General features: G+C 42.4%; 2 protein-coding genes across 3 annotated transcripts; both read right to left on the minus strand.

Moving 5' to 3' along the window:
* Window position 1: 1 nt before the first annotated feature.
* On the minus strand, window positions 2-4,932 carry LOC107504495 (complement C1q binding protein). The gene is made up of 6 exons (XM_016133735.2): window positions 4,630-4,932; window positions 4,010-4,160; window positions 2,193-2,286; window positions 896-991; window positions 523-645; window positions 2-384 (listed from the first exon to the last, which is right to left on the minus strand). Exons 1-6 carry the CDS (start codon window positions 4,853-4,855, stop codon window positions 235-237), a joined length of 840 nt encoding a protein of 279 aa, XP_015989221.2. The 5' UTR covers window positions 4,856-4,932; the 3' UTR covers window positions 2-234.
* A 741-nt stretch (window positions 4,933-5,673) lies between these two features.
* Window positions 5,674-23,224, minus strand: DHX33 (DEAH-box helicase 33). Of its 2 annotated transcripts, none has more exons than XM_016133733.2 (12): window positions 22,756-23,224; window positions 21,385-21,545; window positions 20,514-20,741; window positions 20,142-20,312; window positions 17,950-18,135; window positions 17,104-17,215; window positions 15,570-15,729; window positions 15,311-15,399; window positions 13,428-13,555; window positions 12,864-13,067; window positions 11,375-11,461; window positions 5,674-8,972 (listed from the first exon to the last, which is right to left on the minus strand). In XM_016133733.2, exons 1-12 carry the CDS (start codon window positions 23,036-23,038, stop codon window positions 8,664-8,666), a joined length of 2,118 nt encoding a protein of 705 aa, XP_015989219.2. In that variant the 5' UTR covers window positions 23,039-23,224; the 3' UTR covers window positions 5,674-8,663. The 2 variants fall into 2 exon arrangements, with proteins under 2 accessions (XP_015989219.2, XP_036078939.1); XM_036223046.1 differs by lacking the exon at window positions 5,674-8,972 and adding an exon at window positions 8,979-10,223 and having other exon boundaries at window positions 22,756-23,180.
* Between the last annotated feature and the right edge of the window lie 1,206 nt (window positions 23,225-24,430).

A 24,430-nucleotide genomic window follows, 5' to 3' on the forward strand; every position in this document is an offset into this window, starting at 1 on the left:
CTTAGAGGAGATAAACCAATTTTATTATCCGTCATTATGTTATACAAAAATCTAGAAATAATAGATTTGTAAAGAAATGAATAGTAAATAAGGGCAACAGAAATAATTTAAATTTGAATTATTTTCCATGATATTAGGATGAAAACCATTTTAAAGCACACATGTGGCTTCAGAATGTTTTGTTCACTAGCCAAAGCCTGCCATAAAATAAAGGTGTTCAGTGTCTTGTGTGTTCTACTGGCTCTTGACAAAACCTTTGAGGTCTTCAAGAAAAGTAATGTACTCCTGGTGCTCTAGGGCTGTGCTGAGCTCCACCAACTCATCCGCAAAAGTATTGTCCACCCCTCGGTCCGCAAGGAAATCCATTAGGTGGTCATACAAGGCCTAAGAGAAACAACATTAGTTTAAGAAGAAAATGCTTCTGTCTTTCCTTGGACTAATTAAAATGCTTCTTTGTTTTTTCTTGGACTAGGACCCTCCCCTGCCAAGGCCCAAGGGTACCCCATCTTATCAAGCACTCACCCAGTCCAGGGAATCTGTGTTGAGTGTATAATTTGTGTCCTTCCAGTCAGACTCGCCGGTGGACTGAAAGCTCACTTCCTTGATAGAGAAAATGTCACTCTCGTCCTCCTCTTCTTGTCCAACCTGACAAGAGACAGTAGTTGGGGAAACTGAAGGGTTTTTTAGGACAAGCCAGACTTAATGCAAAGAAAAGGGACTATTTATAGGCTGAAACTAACCAAATTTTAACCTCATCCCCTATACCTGCTCCCTCATCCCCCATACCTCTCTTCTGCTGCTTTGCTGATCTAAGTTAGAGAAGGAACCAGTAAGGTCTCTAGAAGCCCTCCTTGTCCCCAGGGATGCCAAAGTGCTAGCACCCCATCCTCAATACCTCATCTTCTGGATAGTGACAGTCCAGCACAAGGGCCTTCTTGCTACCATTCTTTATGACTTCAACCACGAAATTGGGAGTGGATGTCAATTCAGGCTGGGAAAACAAAAGTCAGTCAGTATATGCCATTGTTGGCAGGGGTTGGTTATCTGGACCAATTCAGGGAGTTCGGCAGTCACTATTATTAGGATATTATTTAGTCATTTTTAAAGTCTTATGCTATAGCATTTCCAAATAAGGAGCCTACAATGTTTAACACATTATTAAAGCCACATACCAGCTCATTCAGGAGGCTGGGCTGAATTCTTCCTATTGATCCTTTCTAGAGTTAAAGACTATGTTTTAGAGGGTAGAGTATATTTAGTTCAGTATTTCACTTCTGTTAGCACTCAACTTGTTTAAATAACATACTAGATTTTGAATTAAATCTGTATTCCAGCCCTAGCTATGTGCCAGTTAACTGAGATCTAGATTTTTTCTTAATCTTCATGGATCTGTTTCTCTATTCATAAACTGAAAAGCTGGCCTAAAGCTCCAAGATCTCTTTCCAACCGACTGTTTTGGGATCTTCCTATGGCCCAGGACGAAAGGCTGATGCATCTGGCTAAATGGCAGTCCTAATGTATGAATAAAAGCAATTTTCCCTTTGATGGTGAGCCATCCAATGTCAGAGAGATCCTAGTCAAGGTGGCCGAGATAGCAGCACACCAGGGAGCTGTGCTCTCTGTGCTAGTTCATAAGACAATATAGATGTGGCCCTCACCAGCTGGTTACTAGGCAAGGTACACTGCTTTTTAAAATTTTTGGAGACTGGGCACCATCCATGTCCAACAAGAGGGCCAGCAAAGTAAGACTTTGCCAAAATCTCTGATGCCCCTGGCAGCTTTGCTACTTTAAGTGGCTGGTGTTTATTTCCAGCCCGTGATATGTTAGAATGTTCCTCACTTAGAAACACTCCAAATGATAATCTCTGATATCTAACATCTTCCCATCATGGAAGGAGTAATTAAGACAGTTTCAGTTACTTTCCATTAGGAGAACACAGGCCAAACTATAAAGCCTAAGCCTATATGGTAATTTTCTCAGTCCCTGGGAAAGAAAAGGGGCCATACATTCCTGGTGCTAAAGCTGGCCAGAAACTGCTGCTCTAAAAGTAAAGTCCCAAGGATGGTTGTCCTTTGCATTCTCTTTCCTTCTAGCATTAGAGAAATTAAAAACAAACAAACAAAAAATGCTCCTCTAAGCCCCTGGAAAAGCCTGTCAGAACTCTGAAGTAAAAGGCTGGTTACAAGCTTACCTCCTGTTCTTCAACCTTCTGCCCTTGAGAGGGCTCCTCCTCCCCATCAAATGTTGGTGGGATGCTATTGTTAATGTTGAAAGTGACAGTGATCCTACAGAGGTAAAACACAACAGATAAGGTATAGTAATTTCCCCACCACATGTCTACCTGGCACCACACACAGTTATTCCAATATTACTAACTGTATTCCCTTTGCTGTACTTTACATCCCTGTGACTACTTTGTAACTGCCAGTTTGTACTTCTTAATCTCTTCACTTTTTTCACCCAGCCCCCTCCCCAACAAGGTAATTTTAACTGAGTAAATAAGTAGTGAGGCCTGCTATAGTTGAAACAATGTCTCTGTCCTAGCTGTCTTTATATCTAAAGTCTACATCCCATCCTGAAATGGATTCAGCAGGTCTGAATTTGCTTACTAGATGTGCCAGCTGCTGGAAGTCAAACCAATAGACCCCAGTTTATTTCAGCCAAAAAGAGCCATGTGTAGACTACTACCAGGCCAGCATCCAAGGGGTCACTGTAAACTTGTGTCCACTGGTTATCTCCAGGCAGCTGACATTGCTCACTGGTTTTTCCAGGGCATCCTGCAGTGGTCGTGAGCAGCTGAGAAGCGGCTGTGATGAAATAGCTGCCTCCTTTAAAAAGCTTTTCTCCATCAGAAAATTTGCCCCTCGGAGGATAGGAAGAAGGAGCACTGGAGTATTGCATCAGCTAAGGACCAAGAGCAGTGCTGGCTCCAGGAAGGGGAAGCCTCACAAAGAACATTACACTGCAGTACAGTCATTCTTCAGAGTACTGTGGGAAGTTTAATAATCACAAAACAGGACAGAAACACAAACTAATGATAATTTTAAAGTGTAAGAATCCTCACATGTCATATCATGTCTCAAAGTTTGAGTCGAAATGAAAAATAATGTGAGATTTGGAATTAGCACTATTGGGCTCTGTGACTCCAGTAGGCACTATGTACATACAACAGCACACTGTAACTGCTGCTCTCTGAAGCTGTGCTAACTGGCTGCCTCGCCGGGAAGCCACCTTTCCATAGATACAATGGTGGTTTGAGGTTCAGCCGCAGTATCTAATGATGACCAAGTTGAGCTCCTAGAACATTATTTACAATGGCCTCAAACTGGCTATGACTCACCCTAAGAAAATGGTTGAGGTGAAATTATAGTATGCACAATTGACCTATAAGTGGGACTAAACACACCATACTGCTAGGCAAAAAAAATAATCCAAACCCTACTTCACAATATATAAAATCCAGTCAAAGTGGATCATAGACTTAAAACAGCTGGCCTACATCAAAAGCTCCGCAGCTAATGGTAACCATTACTATACTGTAATCTTGTTATAAATAAGTAACACATCTTGTATTTTCACTTATTGTGAACATTAGGGAGCAGAGGCCTTGTTTTACTCAGATCCTGTAGTTTAGTGAGTCAAGACTATAAACCGGAGATCAAACTGATGCTGTCAGTACTATAAGAATTTCTAAATTTGCATGCCTGGATTTAGGTAAGGGCATGGCCTCCAATACCAGTAGGGGTTTACTGAATGTCTTAGTGGTTCAGCAGACTTCCAGCTACATACTTTTGTTCTACCTCCTTACTGTTTCCTTAGTAACCAGCCCACAGGAAATTTATGTGCGGTGAATGAACTACCTGGAACATATGAAATTATCCAAATGAATCCTGTCTCTTGGAAACCACGTGTCAAAGTATCTGCCTTAAGCTGTTCTGGGAATGACCCGGGGCAGGTCCTGCAGGGTCATGGATTTAGGGTCCTGGAAGAGATGCCTCTAGTACTTACTTTTCTCCAGCAACATTCCGCACTAATTTAGCTTCTGTCCCGTTCACTTCCAGCTCCCAACCTCCAGACATCTTGGGGAGTGACTTATGCTTCTGTATCTTCTTTTCCTCCTTAATTTCATCATTCAGGAATTCAACAAAAGCTTTATCCCCTACAATGAAAATTCATCAGTTTAAAACGTATAAATGACCTAGGTTACTCTAGCCAGAAATCTGTTAATCCTTCTCTGGGAAGGTAGCTCATTTCATATACACTAAGCCTCCTTTTCTGCATCTGTAAAAATACCTAATCCTGTAAGGAAGCTGTAGTTGATTCTGGAAGTGATTTTCGACATAACTTTCCACCACAACCTTGGGGCCTTTCCGAAAGTTCCTTTTTTGAAAGACAGGATAAAGTCGGCTTCCAGAGGGCTTAACTGTATGTCTCACCTCAAAATAAAACACTTAAGAAGATGGGTGAAGAGAAATGTGATCACACGTGGGTTTCACCCTCTGGCTGCCAATCACTGGGAAAATGTTCTGGACCTCGAGTGGCGGCTCCGGATGGCCTACTCGGCCCCCGCCCTCCATCCCATCCAGGAATGTACCACTCACGGCCCCGGCCCACGTGAGCACACTCACCTTCCGTATGCAGCTCGCTGCAGCCACAGGCGCAGGGCTCGCGGGGACGCAGGAGGCTGGGCCGCCGCGCAGACCCTGCGCGCACGCTGAGGAGCCCAAAAGGCCGGATGCACGGCCGCGGCATGGGCTGTAGCAGCGGCCGGAGAGGCGGGGAAGAAGCGGTGGCGCGGAGGCCGGCGACGGCAGAGCCCAAGGCGCGGGGCACACAGCGCAGCAGAGGTAGCATCGCGGAGGCGGCGGCAGACACGTGCGGATGAGGACGACAAGGGCCAAAGAGCCCCCTGACCGAATGCACCGCCGGAAGTCCCACCCCTTCCCGGGAACCACTTCTGCACCGTCAGTTTGCAAGTCAAAGGCACCAGGGGCAGGACCGCGCCCTCTGCTGGTGGCCCGCGGTTCAGTCTCCCGAGGTCCTCAAATCCAGTAACCGAACTTTTTAGCTGAGTCCACTGGCCTGAGTCTGGTGTGCAAGGCTTTGTTTAATTTGCCAGAATCATTTTTCTCCGGTGGCTGCTTATGCTCTTCAAATTTCCATCTACTGTTCTCGAAGCACGCCAGGCTTTCTATAACTTCGTGGAATACGCTCTTGCCGCCGCCAACAACCTAACGACCAGCCGGCCTTCAAGGTCATCTCCCTTAAGATGCTTTCCTGGAACCTCCTTCTATCTTCCATGAAACAGAACTCACGCCTGGGTACCCTCAGCCCCATACGTTTCGTTCTTCTCTAAGGCGAAATCTTCTGGCATTGCTGGTTTACCTAGCAGCCTTCCCTCACCCACAACAGACTGGGAGCTCCTGAAGGGCTAATTCCTGCGACCTTCTTTCTTCATACCTCCAAGCTTGCTCTCAGGTTCTGATGGGATATCATTTTTCTAGGGGCAAAAAGCCATTGGCTACAAAAGATTTAAGAAATGATGTTCCTACCTTACTAGGACACACAGAATATATGATAGAAAGTCTTCCCAATTGGTGGCAAGGATAAGATTAATAATTTATTCTAAACGGCAGTCTGTAAATAAAGACTCTAGAAAGAAGCCACACACATCATGTACAAGATTCATTTTTAATGGATTTGATGGTCATGTGCAAATTTGAGCATTATATACAAGAAAGTGATGTTTCTATAGAGCTATGTCTATTTGAACAATACCAGATTCTCAAAATACAACATAAACTTGAAATAACTTGATTTTTCTGTCCTCCCCCCACCCCCTCAAGTTATTCCAGTCAAACAAAATATAATCAAATCCTTGTTTCCTGACAGGTGCACCGTTCGCTTATATGCTCAAGAAATGGAATTTTAGATGCCTAGCCATGGTTCCAAGCAGTTCTTGACAGCTGGATTAAATGGATTTATCACAGTACATAAAAAGTTTTACCTAGAGCAAAAACTTGCTTCCATTCTGGCATCTATTTACAACCAGCAGAGATGCAACACAGGGTTTTTAAACAAGGACCACCAGGTGTTGGCAGTTTTCCCCCTGTAATAAAAATCTATGTTCCTTTGGATGTTCCACTCTCCATGATTAGAAGACAAAACACCTGAGGCATGCATACGATCTGTCTGAAGTGGATCTATTTACATGAAGCTGCTTGTGGGAGCTAGCAACCTGCCCAGATACGGATTTCATAGGTTGGACAAAATGTGGCACACCATTAGATTTTACCAATTGAAAAAGAGTAGTTCAAGATTAAACTGCAACATCATTGTGAAACATTAAACTTTAAGAAAGTTTAAATTTAAAATGTACCATCCCCTGCAGCTCAGTATAACTACTTCTTTGTAGTAATATGTGGAGTCAGAATGGGTTTTCCAATCTGATTTAATCCCTGAGTAGCTATGTTAAAAATTAACTTTTTAAAAAGCCCAATAAAAAAGTACTGTATTAAAACTCTACCAGAATGTTACAGTGGTAAATATATTCCAGTATAGAAACATTAAAGCTACTTAGAATCTATTTACATATACTTAGAAGCTATTTATCCCTTATTCCTGCTCAGAAAAGAATTTACACTTCCAGAAACACTTTAAGTAATTAAGCTGGACACAAATTATTCTGAGTTCTACTTGCCCCAAAGAACACGTCTTGATAATTTGCCAAGGAAAGTCACCCCACTATTTTTTACGAGCATGATGAATGTTTGATTAAAAATACAGTATTTTCTTTTTCCAAGTCATGCTAAACATCCTAGACTTCTATTAAATGAATGAGAAGAAATACACTTTAAAAACTTTCTGCAAAACTTTTCAGAAAGTCAGCAATGATAAAAACAAGCCAATCTGAGGAAGAGCCAGCTAAGTCTAAGTATTCAATAAGATAGGGTATATAGAATTTGTCAAATCCTATTCTGTTGAATCCTATTTGGCCTAAACGTAACTATTTCTAACAGAATTAAATCAGAAGTGCCCAGACAGCCCTAAACACTAGATAAAAGCTTGACTTCTCAGGGCCATTGGGCTAGTGCTCAAAAGTCTGATTCAGACTTGACATACTCAGGTGTGGACAGATGAGACCCAGAATAGGGCGCTCCAGCAGGCTACGGTCTTGAAGAGTTCACTGGATTTGGAATGAAGAGACTGACCACTGTCTCTGAAGAATCTCTCAGTTTGGCCCCCGACTATAAATTGCATGATTCACTTTCAGTCAGTCATCTTTAAGTAATGACCAAAATATTGTACATGTGTGTTTAGAACAATTAGGCAAAAAAGGGCTAAATCTTGGTATCTAGGGCAAGACATTTTCAAGATCATTGGCTCTTGAAAATTAAATAGCTAAGAAGAACCTTTGGTGTCTTTTCCCTTCTTAAAATATGAGAACAGGAAGAGATTGTGGAGACCCTCTAATTCCCTCTCAGAAATGTAGAAACTGAGGATTAGAGAGGGGTGACTGGCACAGTTAGAAAGTAGCAAAACCAGGTTGTCCCCAAATCCCAAGGAAGGAAAGAAGATCACAGAAAATAAGATGTAAGACTATAAACACCAGCTGTGGTGGATAGGATGAGCCAACGTTGTCCGGGTTCTCATTGATCATTCATCTCTCCCCCTCCACCCACCCCAACAGCTCTCTGACCAGAGGCCCCAAAAGAAGAGAAATGGCTGAAATGTGGTGCAGAGACTTTCCTTATGCTCACATATTTATATGGGCCCAGTTACAGAGAAAAATGGCAACTGGGCATGTCAGAGGCCATCACCCTACAAGGTCAGTTTCCCATATTTACACTTGACATGATTCAGAAGATACAAATCAATCTTAACCCAGGAAACTTTCAGGTCTCATAAAAGCAAAATGGGGGTGTGAGCCACAGAGGCACCAGAAACAAAGGGACACAACTCAGCAACCTGAGTGTGCTCTTTTACTACTCTCTGCTGGAGGCAGCAGAGTCCACTCCCTGGGGAGGAGGTTCAGCATGGGCATCCAGCCCATGAGGTAAGAGACAACAGCATCAGCCTCCTGAAACGTCTATGGATGTCAGTCTCTTATGTTTTCTATTTAAAAACTTCATACAGATAGACATTAAAATAGTTTCAAGGATAACATTAAGCTCTGTGCTCTCCTATGGTCCCCTTCCAGAAAGTCCCCCTTAGTCACAAGAACTCAGGGCATTTTGTTGTACTTAATTCACATCATGTAAAAAGTAATAACATCAAGCTCACAATTCATCATGTTCATGTGGGCCAGGCACAGCTCTGGGTACTTCCATTTTCTCTAAACCTCATGACACCAACCCTATAAGTAGTATTATTACACCCAGTTAGCAGATGAGGAAACTGAGGCTTAGAAGTTAACCACGTCACCCAAAGTCACCCAGCAAGAACCAAAAGCATAATTTTGATGGTTTAAAAGGTATAAATGGTAGATACATTGCTACATGGTTCAGTCTTAGGAGTTTAAACAAAGACGCTTGCAAGCTCCTGGAAGTCAGGCACATTCTGCTATATTAAAACCTGCTGCCTCTCTAGGTGCCAAACTGGAAGTCAGCTGTGAGGATGGCGATGGTCCCAGCTCCCAGTTCTGGCAGCAACCTAGGGTGGCTCAGTTTCTGGCTGTTCTCAGCTTCCTCCGGAAGTACTCGGGGGCAGCCTCATACAGCCACTCGGTGTCCACCACGCAGAGGTCTCGCATGTAGCACTTGTTGGTGTGGAGCAGCTCAGTGTACACGACGCAGGCTGGCTTGCAGTGGAAGAGGACGGACGAGGGGTGGATGGCCACTGGCTGGTGGGTGTCCGTAGTGGCATAGGCACCATCTGGCTGAAGCTCGGCGGTGCTCATGAAGAGGCTATGAGCCAGGCAGCGGCGGACACTCTCCGTGTCCCCTCGGGATGACATGATCGGCATTGACATCTGTTTATGAAGGGAGCAAGATATGGAAAAGACCGAAAACATATACACTGCTCTGCACTGCATAGTTTCTGGAGCAACCGCATCTAAAATGCAGCCCACACTGCAAGCCTAACGAAGTGGATGTTGCCATTCGGAGGGGATTTCCTCAGATGCCTTAGAGATCAGCATGGGTAGGAAAGAGGCCCAGTTAAAGGAGCGTGGACTAAAAATGGGAAAACCATAGCCTGGGAGACGAGGGACTGGGAAGGAGACAGTTATATAAGGTGCCAAACCACAACCAGGTTAGGTGAGCCAGCACCCATCCCCTCAAGGAAATATCTCCCAGGTCATCCCAGGAAGGGAAGGCCTTTCCCTCTGACTTCAACTGCATCATTCATCATCTCCTCAATCCCATCCATCCACACCCTGCTGCCGCATTAAGCTCCGTCAAGCACGACTTGAGTCATTCCTCATCCACCAAAAAACATTCAATGTCTCCACTGCCCCTGGCAAAGCAATGCAAGCTTCCAATCGTTAATGAGCCCTCTTTAGCATCCTGAGGTCCTCCAAAATCAACTGCCTTCTCCTCCCTAGGCCCATTCCATGTGCCTCCTAGGAGACAGAACACCCCTCAGCTCCACGGTGAAAGTGCCAGTCATCAGTATCTCCTGGCTCACCATCCACTGAGCAGGTCACATCACCTTTTATTATATCCCAGGCCACAGCTGAACCAGTGATGAACACTTGCCTGATCCATACTGGGCCAGTTTCTCTCCTCCAGGCATCTGGAGTCTGAACATGGGAAACCTGACCAATCCCTGTTAGTCTCTTGAGTGGGAGGCCAGGAAAAGCAATCACTTATGTGCTGAAGCAGAAGGTGAGAAGAGGGGAGACACGCAAACAGCCCAAACGAGAGGTCAAGCAGGCCCAGAAAAAGCTGTGCTGTATCCTGACAGCCTCTTCTGGTTCCTCATTCTAATCCCTGTGGGGCTGGACTAATCCTGTCCATAGGTTCCCAGAGATACCTCTTTATTCCTGTTTTTTCCCTTTAAGGTAGCTCAAGAGGTTTTGTTCTTTGCAATCAGCTGATCCTGGCCTGATGAAGACATTATTTCCTTATCTGTCAGGATGTACCTCAGGATCACCACTCCCAGGAAGCCCAGAGTCCTACAGCTAACTGGTAGTCTCTCCTTTCAGGCTGCCAGCTCCACTACTCACAGGCGTGTGATTTGGGGCAAATTACTTAACTTCCTTAGGCTCTAGTTTCATCATCTGTAAAATGGGAATAACAACAGAATCAACCTTATGGGGGTGAAGTAAAGATTTCAAATAAGGCAATCACATGAAAAGTTCTTAGAACAGTGACTTAATAATTATTTCATAAACGTGTGACTATAATTATTACTGGCTCCTCACATGAGTTATTCATGTATGTATGTGTACACACACACACACACACACACACACACACACACATAGATATATAGATATACACACACACGTGTCAGATTGTCCCTCTAGATTGTTTCTTAAGATGCTTGGTCTTAGGCAGATCTGTAAAAACCCAGGACCTTGTCCAGGGTCTGGTATATAAAGAGAGGCCTGGTCAGCCACTAAAGCCTCCTAAGTCAGAACTAACAGAGGAGCACCATTTCTACTGTCATTAATAAACAGAAAACTCAAGCAGCCAAGAGATTGTCTAGAAGGAAAACTGTTCAAGGGCAAGCAGGGTTAGAAAGACGTGTATAATTCAGAACACAGCAAGCTATTATGGAAAGAAACAGCTTCAGTGCTAACAAGAGGCCATTGGTATCAGACACAGGTCGGGTACAGGCAATACTCTCCTAGGACTGTGCAGACGGTATGCACTGAGGTGGCTCTCTCAGAAGGGGCCTGATGAACAGACATTCACCACAGTTATTTATAACAGCAAAAAGTGGACACTTTCAGTGCTCAGCAATAGGAGATGCTTACATAAACTACTGCTACCTCTGACGTAAAATGTGGAGTGTCATACAATCATTAAATATATACATGACAGGAGTTTAAACCATCATGTACTCTAAGAGGAAATATAAGCTAATAGAAAACTTTCTGGTAGATGATTTGGCAATAACTATTAAGACTCAAATAAATTCACCATCCATGAATTCATCATTCTATGTGTACCAGGCCACAAACATATGTAGGAGGATGGTCATTATAACCTAAATGACCATCATTAAGGGCTTGGTTAAGTAAAACGTAGTGGATACAATGAAATGCTATTTCACTCAAAAGAATGAAATAGACACATATAAACATTTAAAAATTTTCCTACAAGAGTTTCTTTTGCAATCAGTAGCAATAAGCAATTAAAAAATTTTCACCTAGAAAAAAAGTGACACCTTAATTCCCCTCAAAGAACATGGAAGAAAGAATACCTTTAAGCAGATATCCCTCAACTGTGCTCTGACTTCGGCTACTAGCATCATATTCTTGCTGTTGACAAAATTCTCTTTGCACCAATCCTGAATAGGAGACAAAAAGATATCACAATCATTTCATTTCCATAGAGAAAATAATATAACATTTTAGCATATAGTTTAATTCAGAGTGAAAACTTCATTTGCCAAAACTAAATGCAGGAAAATATCTTTATATCAAAAGCATGAACCATAAGGAACAATATTAATAATTTAAACTAAAGTAAAAGTAAAAATTTTCTTATATCAAGTTACCATGAAGCTACAGATAGAAGCATGCATCACTATACCCAATAAAGGAAATATATCTCCAGAATACATTAAAACACACACACACACACACACACACACACACACCCCTACAAATCAATAAGACCAATAATCCAGTAGAATATAGACAAAGGATAGGAATAGATGACTTAAACTAGAAATGATTAGTAACCAATAAACTTATACGAAGATTCTAAATCTCCTGAGAAATCAAGGCAAAGTATTTTAAATAGCTGAGATACTATTTGTATCCATCGACTTGGCAAAAATTAAAGTCATTTCAACTAAAAGTTGGAGAGGATGGATCTTATACATATTATGGGAACTATAAAAAGGTACTGACAACTCTGGGGAGCCACATGCCAGCCTGGTCAGGCTGGATGCAGCTACCCCAAGACCAGCTGGTCTACTCCTGGGTGTTGATCCCAGAGACCCGCCTCTTTGTGGACAAGGAGACCTGTACAAATGTTCACTGCAGTGCTGAAAGTGGAAACAAGCGGCAAAGAGGGCAGTGTAAGAAAACATTTATAGTACTTAATGTTCATGGATATGAAGTAAAAGTATGTTATCACCCATGAGAACACATTCCAACTTCAGGAAAATGGTTAAATAGAGAGGAAGGAGTGAGATAAGAGCAGGGAAGGGATGTTGCTGTATAAATCTATAGCATTTCATTTACTTAAAAATAAACTGAGGCAAATATAGCAAAATGTTCACAGCTGCTAAAAGTGGGTAGCAGCTTTTTTTTTTTATTTAAAGATTGACTATATTAAAATGCAGACAAAATTAAAGCATAGAATATTATTGTGTCGATAAATGAAACAATATACTGACATTTTCCATCTTGTTCCAAGAAACTGAAATGTCATACAAGCAAAAACCATGATGAAGAAAATTAGAAGCAAGCGGGGAAAAAATCCATTTGGTAGTTAAGGAACTGGGTCACTGAACACTTAACTAACTTGCTCACGTTAAGTACAAGTTAAACACAGGCAAAGTGAAAGGCAGAAATTACATTTCTTTCCTTGTATTGTCCCTGTACGCAGATGTTTCTGAAATGACATCTGGCATTCTTCTTGTGGCTCTTTTGGTGATTCAGCCAAAAAAGGGAAGATCCACTTAAACCACATGCCTGAAATGAGGGATCAGCTGAGAAAATGAATGAGATGAAGTTCACCTTATTTCCTCCTATGTTTTTGAAGGTCCGGTAGATATTAAGTAGGGTAATGTGATCGCCCTCGCTGGATGTGAACTTCTTCCGGACACCCTGCACTTCATCCCGCCGGGAGGGAGGGTTGTACAGAACACTGTCCACAGACAGCAGGGAGACAATGGTCAGTATCTCCTCTGTACAGTGAAATTTGGGGGACAGGAGGATGGTCTGCAAATCAAAATTTAAAACTGCGTAAATCAAGATTCTTTCTAGCTTCTGAATACAGTATTTCTGTATATTGCTTTTGCAGCTTCCCTTCTAAGGTATTAAAGGGCAAGTGTTTCTAAAACCACAAAGGTGTGTTATTTTACTTTTTTCGGAAGATGAATGAGTGCCACATTCCTTAGGGCTCATGACTTAATATGAGTTTGAATCCCACAAGGAACAGAACTCATTGTTAAACATAAAGTAGGGGTTAATAATCATTTAGAAGAAAAAGTGAAGATTAATCTAGAAGCACTGGGTTTATGAGTCTACTTTGGGATGCTGTAATGTACAGAAAGGGAGAGAAGAGATAGTATCACTTACTTTGGCAAATTTGGGTTCTAAAGGAAATGCTGCCATCTTTCTTCCAAGTGGAGTCAAGGTAAGCTGGTCATCCTTATGTTCAAGAGCACCTAACAGGTCCAGTTGGGCAATGGCCGCCTGAACGTGATCTAAAGAAAGAGACATAAAAAGGAGCCTAAAATCCAAAAAAGGAGCTGCAGCTAGTTCACTATTTCTGGGAGCTTCTCCTAACTTTACAACTGATCAAACCACAGCAAAGATCACAACCATCGCTGTCCCCAGGACATACTTTCAAAGCTGTTAATTACACTACTGCCTTCAGTTCAATTGGCTTTTTAAAGAATGGTCTTTAATTTGGCAATTTGTATGTAAATTTGAGACACAGTGATGTTAGCTTAAGAATTTCACTCACAGATATGCTCATATACGTAGGGGACCCGTATCTCCAGAAGCACACACACGACAATGGAAACACCAGTGCCTCACCAGCCCCTAGTGAGGACACTATTTACTATTCACTCTTTTATACTTTACAAATTTTGAACCATGTAAATGCATTACCTACTAGAGAATAAAAAAGCATTTCTAAGATGAATTAAGTATTTACATACTGAGAGAAAATGATATGTAAAATATATTAGGTGCAGAAAGCAATGTGCAAATGTCTCATCAACAGAATGGCTAAGTGCACTTTGCTGTATTCATAGAATGGAGTAGCATTCAGTGGTGAAAATGCATCAACACGAATAAACCTTATAAAACATGATGAATGAAAAAGGAAGGTTACTGAAGAATCGATACATAAACATGCAAACTGAAATGATACATTGATTAGAGACACACACACATATAATAAAACATTACAGAAAAGCAAGGGAACTACAAGCAAAATGCGGGAGGGGGTTACCTTGAGAGAATACAGCAGGGAGGGGTCCAAGGGGCTTCAAGGACACCGGTAACGGACACACAGGTGTTGGTTTTACTACTACCTCTACCTTACATGTATGTTCTTCCTTTGTGTGTAGGAATTTAGCAATGAAAAGAAAAAAGACAATTTTTTCTTTTTGTGTGTTCTCCTTTTATTGTCTCTATATGAGATGATGGATGCTAACTAAATTTATAGCAGTAATCATTTTGCAATATATGTAAGGCAAATCATCTTGCTGTTAACCTCAAACTTATACAGTGATATATGTCAATTATATCTCAATAAAACTGGAAGAAAATAAAAAAAAAATAAAGTGTAGAAGAGTGAACACTGTGTATTGCTATTTGTGTTTTAAAGAGACTAATATACTTCCATATGCATTGATTTTTCTCCAGAAGACTGGAAAATGGTCACAGTGGTGGCTTCAGGAACAGGAAACAAAGAACCTGAAAAATGCTTGTATACCCATCAATTTTTACTTTTTTAAAAAAGCCAATTGCATTTCTTCACTTAAAAAAGGGAAAGAAAATAAAGAAAAGGAAAATGACGTAACAAGGAGGTGCCAAGTGCCAAAGCTACGTCATTAAGAATCCCAATTACTTTTTCTTCCTCCATGGAGAGACTGTCAAAAAGGGGCAGGAACCGATCAAATTCTGGTCAAAAGCAAAGAAGCTTGATCTGTTCAGTCCTTTTGCTGGCTGAAGTACAATTTCATTAGGTTTCTGCATAACCTATGGATCCCCCTCAACTACCTTCATTGGTTCCTGTGGTCATGGAACTGACTGTGAGTCCCTATAGGGAGCCATTGTTTCTGCACCAGGATGGTGCTGATGGCACAGAATCTATCCTTTTATGATTCTGAGATGCTTCTCTGATATTTAATGTTCTCCTCGAGAGAATGAAATATATATTTTTTAGAGTCCATTTGCTGCTGCTTGTCCACTTGTACACCTACTCCACTGAAGATTCCACTTACCTGGAGACGGTTTAGACATGAAGTCAAAGGTGAGAACATTGGGGACTTTCATTGCTAGGAGTTGCAGCATCACGCTCGCCAGGTTACACCTATAAAGAGGGAGACTCGGGTTGTTCACTCTCCCTGGTCTGCCGGCCAGTGAGTCAGAACCATCCACTGAGCAGTGTTAGTAAAAACTGTGGCTCTGGGAAGACACGAGAAAGCTGGAAAGGGAGATGTGGGGACAAATGGCAGGGGTGTAGGAACACCTTGGGCCTACCTTTGTATCTCTGGCACAGTCATCTTCTCAAACTTCTCAAACTCATCCTCTGTGTAGAGCCGGTAACAGATGCCACTATCCTCTCTGCCAGCCCGTCCTGTGCGTTGCCAGGCCTGGGTCTTTGACACCCGCTGCACAGCTAATACCTCTAGGCCACTGACTGGAGGGAGAATGACCTACATTAGCACTTCACTCATCACATAAACAAACTGATTCTACAGTGTGTACAGAAAGAAGCATTCCTCAGAACACCAGTGATCCTTTCTGTAAGACAGAGGCTCCCAGCCCCCAGGCCATGGACCAGTACTGGTCCGTGGCCTGTTAGGAACCAGGCCACACAGCAGAAGGTGAGTGGCAGGTGAGCAAGCAAAGTTTCATCTGTATCTGCAGTCCCCAGAGCTAGCATCACCACCTTAGCTCCACCTATCATCAAGCATTAGATCCTCAAAGGAGCACTGGTCCCTGGTGCCAAAAAGGTTGGGACCACTGCTGTAAGACATTGAGTCCAGAAAAACTCAAGTCTAAATCAGAAAGTACAAAACCAGACTGTTCTGCAGTGAAACTGCTGTGTCCCTGCAGTGGACACTGTGAAATCTGTTACTAAAATAGCAGAAAAACTTCATGCTCGAAGTGGGGAGCCAGGAGAGTAAATTTCAGAGGTATGGCTTAGATAATAGAATGACAACAACCCTAGTTAGCTCAAGACTTGGGACTTTCACTGAGAAAACTGGACAGTCTCTAGCAAACCAGGATGGTTGGTCACCCTATCAATCAATGACTCGAGAATGAAATGCCTCCAGTCCCTTGTGCACTGCATCCTCCTTCCCACCTCTACTGTAAGAGACAATGTGCTATCTTGTTACTCTTAGGAGTAAATGAGACTCATTTTCTTGATAAGGGTGTACTCTGTGCCAGGCACTGAAGAACCAAGCCCTTTCACAAGTGCATTTCCAAGAGATACACATGTGAAAGTCAGTAGATTGTAGTGCATTTTTAATTAAATATTTGGGAGCAATAATTTCAGCTGACTCAAATCCTCTGCAGAATAAAGCAAAGTATAAAATATGAAGAATAATGACTTAAGCAAGCTTCCTGCTGAATGTGCTCAGGACATAGCTAGCACCTCACCCCAGCCTAGGGAACCCTGGGAAACCTGAAACTTGAACCAGCCATGCTCGAGTAGTATTTCTGACAAGAGCCTTTGATGTGGTATCAAGCTATCCCTGATCCTAGTGCTATCATTCTCGCCCAACTTCTGACAGTTTCAGACCCTTTGTCCAGGTTCCTGAGCCTCTGTTCCCAAGTTTGTCAAACCTGGGCTTCTCTTTCTGCCCTTCCTTCTTGTCTCACATACCTACCTTAGATCTCCTTTCTGGACCTGGCTTCCAGATTGTCTCACTCTTGGTGCCTGCCACCCAAATCTCAGTTAGTTGCAAACATGGAATGCTCATTTGGGGGAAACTATGGAACTATAGGAAACTCAACGGTTGTTCACTATACACAGAAGAGACATTCACGAGCTACAAATTCTCACCAGGGTTATACTTCTTTGCTTTAACCATGCCCGTGTCAACTACATATTTTATTCCTGTAATGGTTATGGAGGTTTCAGCGATGTTGGTTGAAATGATCACTTTGCGATAGCCCTAAAAGGAGGAAGAAAACCAAAAAGCCATATGACACACATATGATTCAGAAGTTTTAAAGCATATTCCTCACCATTAATTTCTATAATTCACTCGTAATCAAGAAAAGATGATTTTGTTGTTAATGCCAGCTATCAATATTGAAGGTCAGTCATTACAGTGAGTGGGGGAGGGGAGCATTCCAGTATTAAAAGCCTATTTGGAGGTGATGAGATGTAGCAAATAGACACAAGCTCCAGAAGCAGGTAGATGAGCTGGAACCCTGGCCCTGCCAGTTACATACTATGTGGCCCTTGAGCAATTGTTACTTCACTTCTCTGAGCCTCAGTGTTTATAAAACAGTATCATATCCTACCTTGACAGTTCTTGGGAGGATGAGAGACAGGGTGTATAAAATGTTAGCACAGTGCTTGGCATAGTATGGTCACCCAATAAATGATATTATGGACAAATGTGGCTTGCTATGTTGGACCTTAGAAGAATCACTCATTTACCTTTTAGCTTTTACCTTTATACTTTCCTTCATGCCCTGACAACTGTTCTTGCCACGAGAGAGCCATATCTGTAGCTACGTTTTACTATTACTGCAGCTTTTCAGCTACTATATTTGGTGCCTGAGTGTCCTGTCCCATAAACCTTATCTGGAGTCTGGTAACAGGCACATCTACAGGTCCCACTGGTGATTCGTCTGCATACCCAGGGCTGGGGCTGGACAGAGGAGGTGGTGCACTCACCTTAGGGGCCCCCTGAAAGACACGGAGCTGCTGGGCATAGGGCAGGGAGGCATATAAAGGAAGGACCAGCATAGAAGGGGAGCCATCTGGGAGGTGCTTTGCAATGTCTCGGCAAGTCTTGCTCATTGCCTCTATCTCCTCCTGACCAGTGAGGAACACCAGAATGTCCTGAGAAGAAGGGGCTTCCTATAATAAAGGTAAAGTGGGATTATTAGGCATTAAGAGAAGTGCTTCACCTTACAAAGTGCTTCACCTTTCATTGAAATCTATTCAGATGTATCTGTAAAGTACTTGATGGCAAAATAACTGAAAAAATATTTAATAATATAATAATGTGCATACATGTATCAACGTGAATATGTATTTATCTATTTATTTACATATGTATGTGTGTGTGCAGGTACTATTTTAGTCCAGTATTAACAGGATCAATGTTCAGAGGTGCATGCAGATAGGATAAAATCTAAAACAGTCAAAACATTATCAGTGGGAGGACTCATCGAAGGTACCATGTAACCTGAATGTACCTGCAGCCATCATTGATGAAAAAGCCTCACCTCAAGTTGACTTTTAGAAGTTAAACTAAACAAATTGACTCCCCCGCCCCCAAATACTATCAAGCTGACAGTGAAGATATAAGCCCAGAGAGACAAAGACAACAGAAGAGAATAGATCAAAAGTTTCAACTCATTCTTGAAAGATGGAAGAGATGGGAAGAGGAAGTGAATGACTTGGCTGGGCAGAGGAAATTCCAACCTGGGAGCCTGCTAGAGGATATGGTGACAAGAGATGTGCCAATGTTCCTGGAGAAGCCAGCAAGACTCAGGACTTGGGTGCAAGGGAGAGGGGGTTTGTGGGAGGGTGAAAACCCAGGGATAGTCTCAAAGTCTGAGTACAGTGTGGTTAAAACTCCCGATACAGCCAGGAGACTTGGAAGGCACAGGGTGCCCAAACAGGATTCAGCACAGGAAGATGGCAAAGGGAAGAGTCAGGATGACAGCTACATGGAGGCCCAAGAGAGCAACCTGCTCTGAGCAGAAGAACATCATAAAGGACTCTTGGAAAAAGTGGAATATGATTGAACACATAACAAATATTTATGACTGGCATATGATGGATGTTGGGACACTTGGAAAAAATCAGCCATACACAGAAAACTCATACAACTGTTTTGTACGAGGAACAAGGCATTGGGATAGTACATTGCTAGCGATGTAGGGACATACTTGATTTTAAAAACCTTGTGATATAACCATGTTGAAATGACAAAAGTGAGAAGCAAAAGGTAGGGGAGGGGTACTTCTAAATCTTTATCTACCACGGTAAGAAATTAACATATAATGTCCAATATCAACAAGTCAAAAATAGTAGTATAAACAGGTTATTTTAGAAGTATGAAAGTAATATCCAAGGGTAAAAGCTAAGAAATTTGAGGTAGTTACTCTAAAGAGCAGGAATGTAGGATGGGGAAGTAAAAGCAAACACTGATTTTTTTATGAGCTTTTAGAATTAACTACTTGACTCTTTAAACTTCAAATACACATGCATAACTTAGATTAAAATAAAAATTAATTTTAAAAGTTTGTCTCTAAATTTTTGAGAAAGCTAATGGGAAGATAAGAACAGTTAATTTAACACAAATTAAACAAAATTAGGTGATTTACTCACTCAAAATTTTAAGTAAATGTTTAATAAAATGAGAAGAGATTTTGAAATATTTCTCTAATACAGTATTTTTTTAAAAAATAAAATTCTAAATTGGAACCCATTATTGGGCCAATACCAACTTTGTTTAATATGAAGTAGAAAATACCAGAACACATCACATGTAGTAAAGGAGGCAGTGTTTCATAAGAGTTATTTCAGTGTGTACTGGGTTATAACATAAAATGTGCTTCTTACTGGAGTTTATGATCAAAAAATGTTTGCAAGCCACTGTTCTACATACGGAAGTATTCTGGCTAAGCTGAGTAAAGATTGTGGTCAGAGTTAAATTATTTTTTGTTTTAGAGAAAATAAGAGATACTGAAAAAAAGAATAAAAACTTAGACATGGTAAGTGAATTCTTTACTCAGTGACATGGCTCACCAGGTTGTTTCATTCCGTAGTATTCCTTTTCAAGGCTGAATGCTGTATCAGCTGTACTGCAAGGTAAAACAGACCTTTTCAGGAATTGGCACCCCATCCCATACCTGGTGGATCTGGAAGACTGAGACAAGTGCAGCGTGCAGGTAATCATGCTGAGGCTGTTTGGTGTAAAAAATCTGGATTGGATGCTGTCGACCCTCCAGGTAGAGGACGGGGGCTCCATTGAAATACTGAGAGAACAGGTCCACATCCATTGTAGCTGACATTACAATAACCTATGTATAAGATGGAAGAGGATGATGGGAAACAAACATTGCAACAGCCTATCTGTGTCTCTCCCAAGCTCTAAAAGCAGATGATGAGGCCTGTGCCCCTCCCACTATGACTGACTTTCTCCACAGTTCTGAAGCAGAATGGGCGAAGGAAGACATGCTGAGGAAGGAATACAGGCCTTTCTGTAAGCATGCTGTACCTACTTTGAGAGGCAGTTTCCCCAGCTCCTTCCGCCTCTTCTGTGCAGCTTTCACCACTCCAAAGAGCACATCTGTGTGGATAGTCCGTTCATGGGCTTCATCCAAAATGACACAGCTGTACTTCCGAAGTAGGGAGTCTGAAATTGCTTCACGCAGAAGCATGCCATCTGTCAGGAACTTGATCCTCGTGTTTTCTGAGGTGACATCGTCAAAGCGTACTGTATAGCCAACCTATGTAGAGGAAGCACATAAACACTCACTGTGTAACCAGCATTGTGCCAGGCACTTGTCCTATCACAGTAAACAAGACCAACACTGACCCTGCCCTGCTCCCTCAGAAGCATGCAGTCTGGTGGTGGACATAGACAATGGACATGCACTTTTAACTGAAATTATAATAAGTATTACAAAGAATTTAAAACTAGCCTCCTACCTACCCCCGGCTACTTTATAGTTTCAAGTGAAGCTATGTACAGATGCGAAAAAATGTCCAAGATGTTTTTAAGTGAAATGCATAAACACATACAAATACTTTAGACATATATAGTTCTAGGACTCATTCTTAATACCCACACAGAAAAATGCTTACAGTTTTTCTAGAAAGACATATAAGAGATTAAACAGAGGTTACTGAAGCCTTAAAAATGCTCAAGGAAGACAACTAATTTATCCAACTTGCCAGCAGATTTTGAAAGCAAAGCAAATAAGACTGATAGCCTGTTAGACCCTCTGCTCTTTTAAGAACTGGTAAAGAACTCTGAGATAGGCCTGAACTATTGTGGCAAGAAAGAAGCTTACAATGTGTAAGAAGGCTTATACAGGGGAAAAAAAGGCAGGGATGGGAGAAATGCTCATTAAGAAGTAAATTAGGTACCAGCTTCCCTAGTTCGGTTCTCTTCTCATCTGACACTCTAGTAGCAAGAGAGATGGCAGCCACTCGTCGAGGCTGGGTCACAGCAATGATGCCCTGGCGGCTAATCCCCACTTCATAGAGGTACTGAGGTATCTGAGTAGTCTTTCCAGAACCAGTTTCCCCTAGGAAAGAAAAGTCTCATTTAAATGCAAATTGAAACAAATTTCACCAAACATATAGCTCAAAGTCAGAAGGAAAAAAGAAAATACTCTAAGTTGACAAGGCCACAGGAAAATGAGTACTCACAGATACTGTTGGTGGAGTGTTAATTGGAATCGTTTCTCAGGAGGCCAAATTATACTAGAAAAATCTTTAAAATGTTTATACCCTTTGACCCACATTCCACTTTCAGGAATTGAGTATAAGGAATTAATTAAAGATGTGTATGAAGATATAACCACATTCCACTTTCAGGAATTGAGTATAAGGAATTAATTAAAGATGTGTATGAAGATATAACCTCTGCTATATTAGTGCCTGCTTACCATCTTCAGTCTCCCTCTCTACTGAGTTCTTTCACTCAACCTATGAATATGTACTTGCAAGTTCCCTTACTTTTTCTCAAAACAGAAGCCTGCTCCCACTGCCTTCATCCCCTTACCTCCGACTTACTCTTCACCCCAAAGACAAATCAGCTCCTACTCCACAAATCTGCTGAAATACTGCTCCATGGGATCTAAATCAAATACATCACATCCAAAACTAGGGGACATTTTTGGGGTCCTTAGATTACTGGTCCTTAGATCACATTGCTGCAGCTGTTCAGGCCCTCCTTATAACTCTATTCCTTTGACTATGGACTATTCTGGGTCTCCTTCCCCACTTTGGAGGCTCATCCCCTCGGTCCTTCAGGAATTCCTCTGACTTAAACACTGGGGATCAAAGCCCCCTGTAATCAGTCCTCAATCCACAACTCTGCCTTAGTTCATGCACCAGAAACTACTTTCCGTCAAACCGAACTGTCGTTTCTCGCCACTACTTGTCTCTCATGCAGCAGACTCAAATCTTGGCGTAGAATGCCCTTCCTTTGGGATCAACTCCCCTGCCGTCTCCTCCCACGGTTCAGATCCACTCTTCTAAGCTCCTAAAGTATGCCCCTCTACCCTTTCCCACGGAAGAGGAGTCTTTGCCTAACACGTCGGTCACTCCCACTGGTAGGTAAGCACCTCCAGAGCAGGGTTCCTCCAAGGCCTCTCTCCTGGCTTGGCACAGAAAAGGCGGTCGGGTTTCTTGTAGAAACAACTGAAAGAGGGTGAGAGGAACCTAAGAAAAACTGTTTTCGCAGAGCCAGGAACAGAGAACAAGGAAGAACCTGGTCGTGTGGCCACTAACCGATGAGGACAGCGCTGTCCAGGTTTCGGAGCTGGGTCAGTAGTTGCGCCCGAGCCTGGAAGATTGGCAGACTCCGGCGCTGCCGCTCCACAGCCTCCAGGTAGGGACTGGCTGAGGGCTGGGCCAGGGGCGGCTGCTGCCTCTGGCCTCCTCCTCTGCCACCACCGCCCGCACTCGGCAGCATTACCACTTGCCTCCCCGGAGAGCAGTACCCGGCGCGGTTAGGAGGCCCAGAGCCCTGCCGGAATCTCTTGACCGGCTGGAAGCCCGCCTGCTCGGACATGTCAGGACACAGAGACTGGAGGCGCAAGGGCGGGCAGCTCCTGCAGCTCCCCAGCGCAAACGGCTAGCGTGCTGCCCCTTCCCACCATGTGCTAGCAGCTCCCAGAGACTACATATGACCTCATGGCCACCCCTAGCTTTTAGGAAAGGGACTGCAACTCCCAGCATGCACTGGGAGCTTGGGCAGGATTTCACTTCCTGAGGGCGGGGAGAGCAGCATCCGAGGTAGAAGGGAAAAAAGACCCCTATCGACAACAGCGAAGGAGGGTTTATGGTTCCATGGGACCTTAACTTTGCATAATAAAGCGATCTTCTCCCCGTTTTATTGTTCTGGTAATACTAATTATGATCAACACGTGTTTCCCCTTCTTTGCCCACAATAATACTCGCTCTTCAAGGAAAGTGCTTAATTTCATAAAATCAAGGGGAACACACACCAATTGTGTGGTCCTCTAAACAATTTATATTATATAGTAGATATTGATAGTATCCTCAATTTACAGAAGAAGAAACTGAGCCCCTGAGATTTATGGCCGAAAGAGGGGCCACATGCTAAATCTGACAAGCTCATGGGAGGCCAGCATGAAGTTTCCTAGGAACTTAGAGATTGAAATTAATCACATAGGATGGTCGGAACATAAAAATTCCCAAAAGCAGGTTGGAAGGTAGTCACATCCTAGACTTGTAGTTTTCTTGAGAGGATCAATCTTTACCTTAAGTAAATTCATTGTCTTTTTGCATCTAAGATAACATACCTTTGGAATGTCAGAGTAATCCTTTTATTCCCAGACCCCTCAAAGCATAACTCACTGCACCAGAGCAGGAGACCACACAAACCCTCATTATAATTTTGTTCTCCAAATACCATCTCTATGTGCTGTAAGTGTTAATTATTAACTCTCCTGCACCCACTAATGTAAAAGAAGTAAGTGTCCCTCCACTTTAATCCCAGAGATTTCCCCGCTTTGCTTTCTCCCATACCCTTAATCTACCATCAATGGATTTCATGTAATACTTCTTACACCTCTTCCTTTGATTCTAATGTGTAAAATAAGTGGCAAAACTGCCATTCTCTGGAGCATTTTCTTAATCTGTTGAGATTTTGCTTTCCAGCAATTTTCGTCAGTTTGCCTCAAACTGATTAAAATTCCCTACAGGTTTGGATGTTTCTTACGTTGACAGATAAATGTCATTCAGATGTCACAAAATCAGAATGTTGAAAAGGATACTGGTGGTATTAGGCTACAAAAAGGAGAGCGTTATATGATATATTCTATGACAATCATATTCTCCTCAGAAAATGACTATCCCAATGTACATGGTCTGCTCCTGTAATACCAACAGGGAAAGAGGGAGTTTAATGCAACTAAAATAGTCTTTTATCCTTCTTTTC

The sequence above is a fragment of the Rousettus aegyptiacus genome, unplaced genomic scaffold (assembly GCF_014176215.1).
Source record: "Rousettus aegyptiacus isolate mRouAeg1 unplaced genomic scaffold, mRouAeg1.p scaffold_m13_p_6, whole genome shotgun sequence".
Taxonomy (NCBI): Eukaryota; Metazoa; Chordata; class Mammalia; order Chiroptera; family Pteropodidae; genus Rousettus; species Rousettus aegyptiacus.

Coding starts and splice junctions, on each gene's coding strand:
- LOC107504495 (XM_016133735.2), bottom strand. CDS start 4,855: ATGCTACCTCTGCTGCGCTGTGTGCCCCGCGCCTTGGGCTCTGCCGTC. Junction 4,161..4,629: donor CAGCGAGCTGCATACGGAAG/GTGAGTGTGCTC, acceptor TTTTCATTGTAG/GGGATAAAGCTTTTGTTGAA. Junction 2,287..4,009: donor CGGAATGTTGCTGGAGAAAA/GTAAGTACTAGA, acceptor TTACCTCTGTAG/GATCACTGTCACTTTCAACA.
- DHX33 (XM_016133733.2), bottom strand. CDS start 23,038: ATGTCCGAGCAGGCGGGCTTCCAGCCGGTCAAGAGATTCCGGCAGGGC. Junction 15,730..17,103: donor AGCAAAGAAGTATAACCCTG/GTGAGAATTTGT, acceptor TTCTCCCTCCAG/TCAGTGGCCTAGAGGTATTA. Junction 8,973..11,374: donor TGAGGGATATCTGCTTAAAG/GTATTCTTTCTT, acceptor CTTCATAAACAG/ATGTCAATGCCGATCATGTC.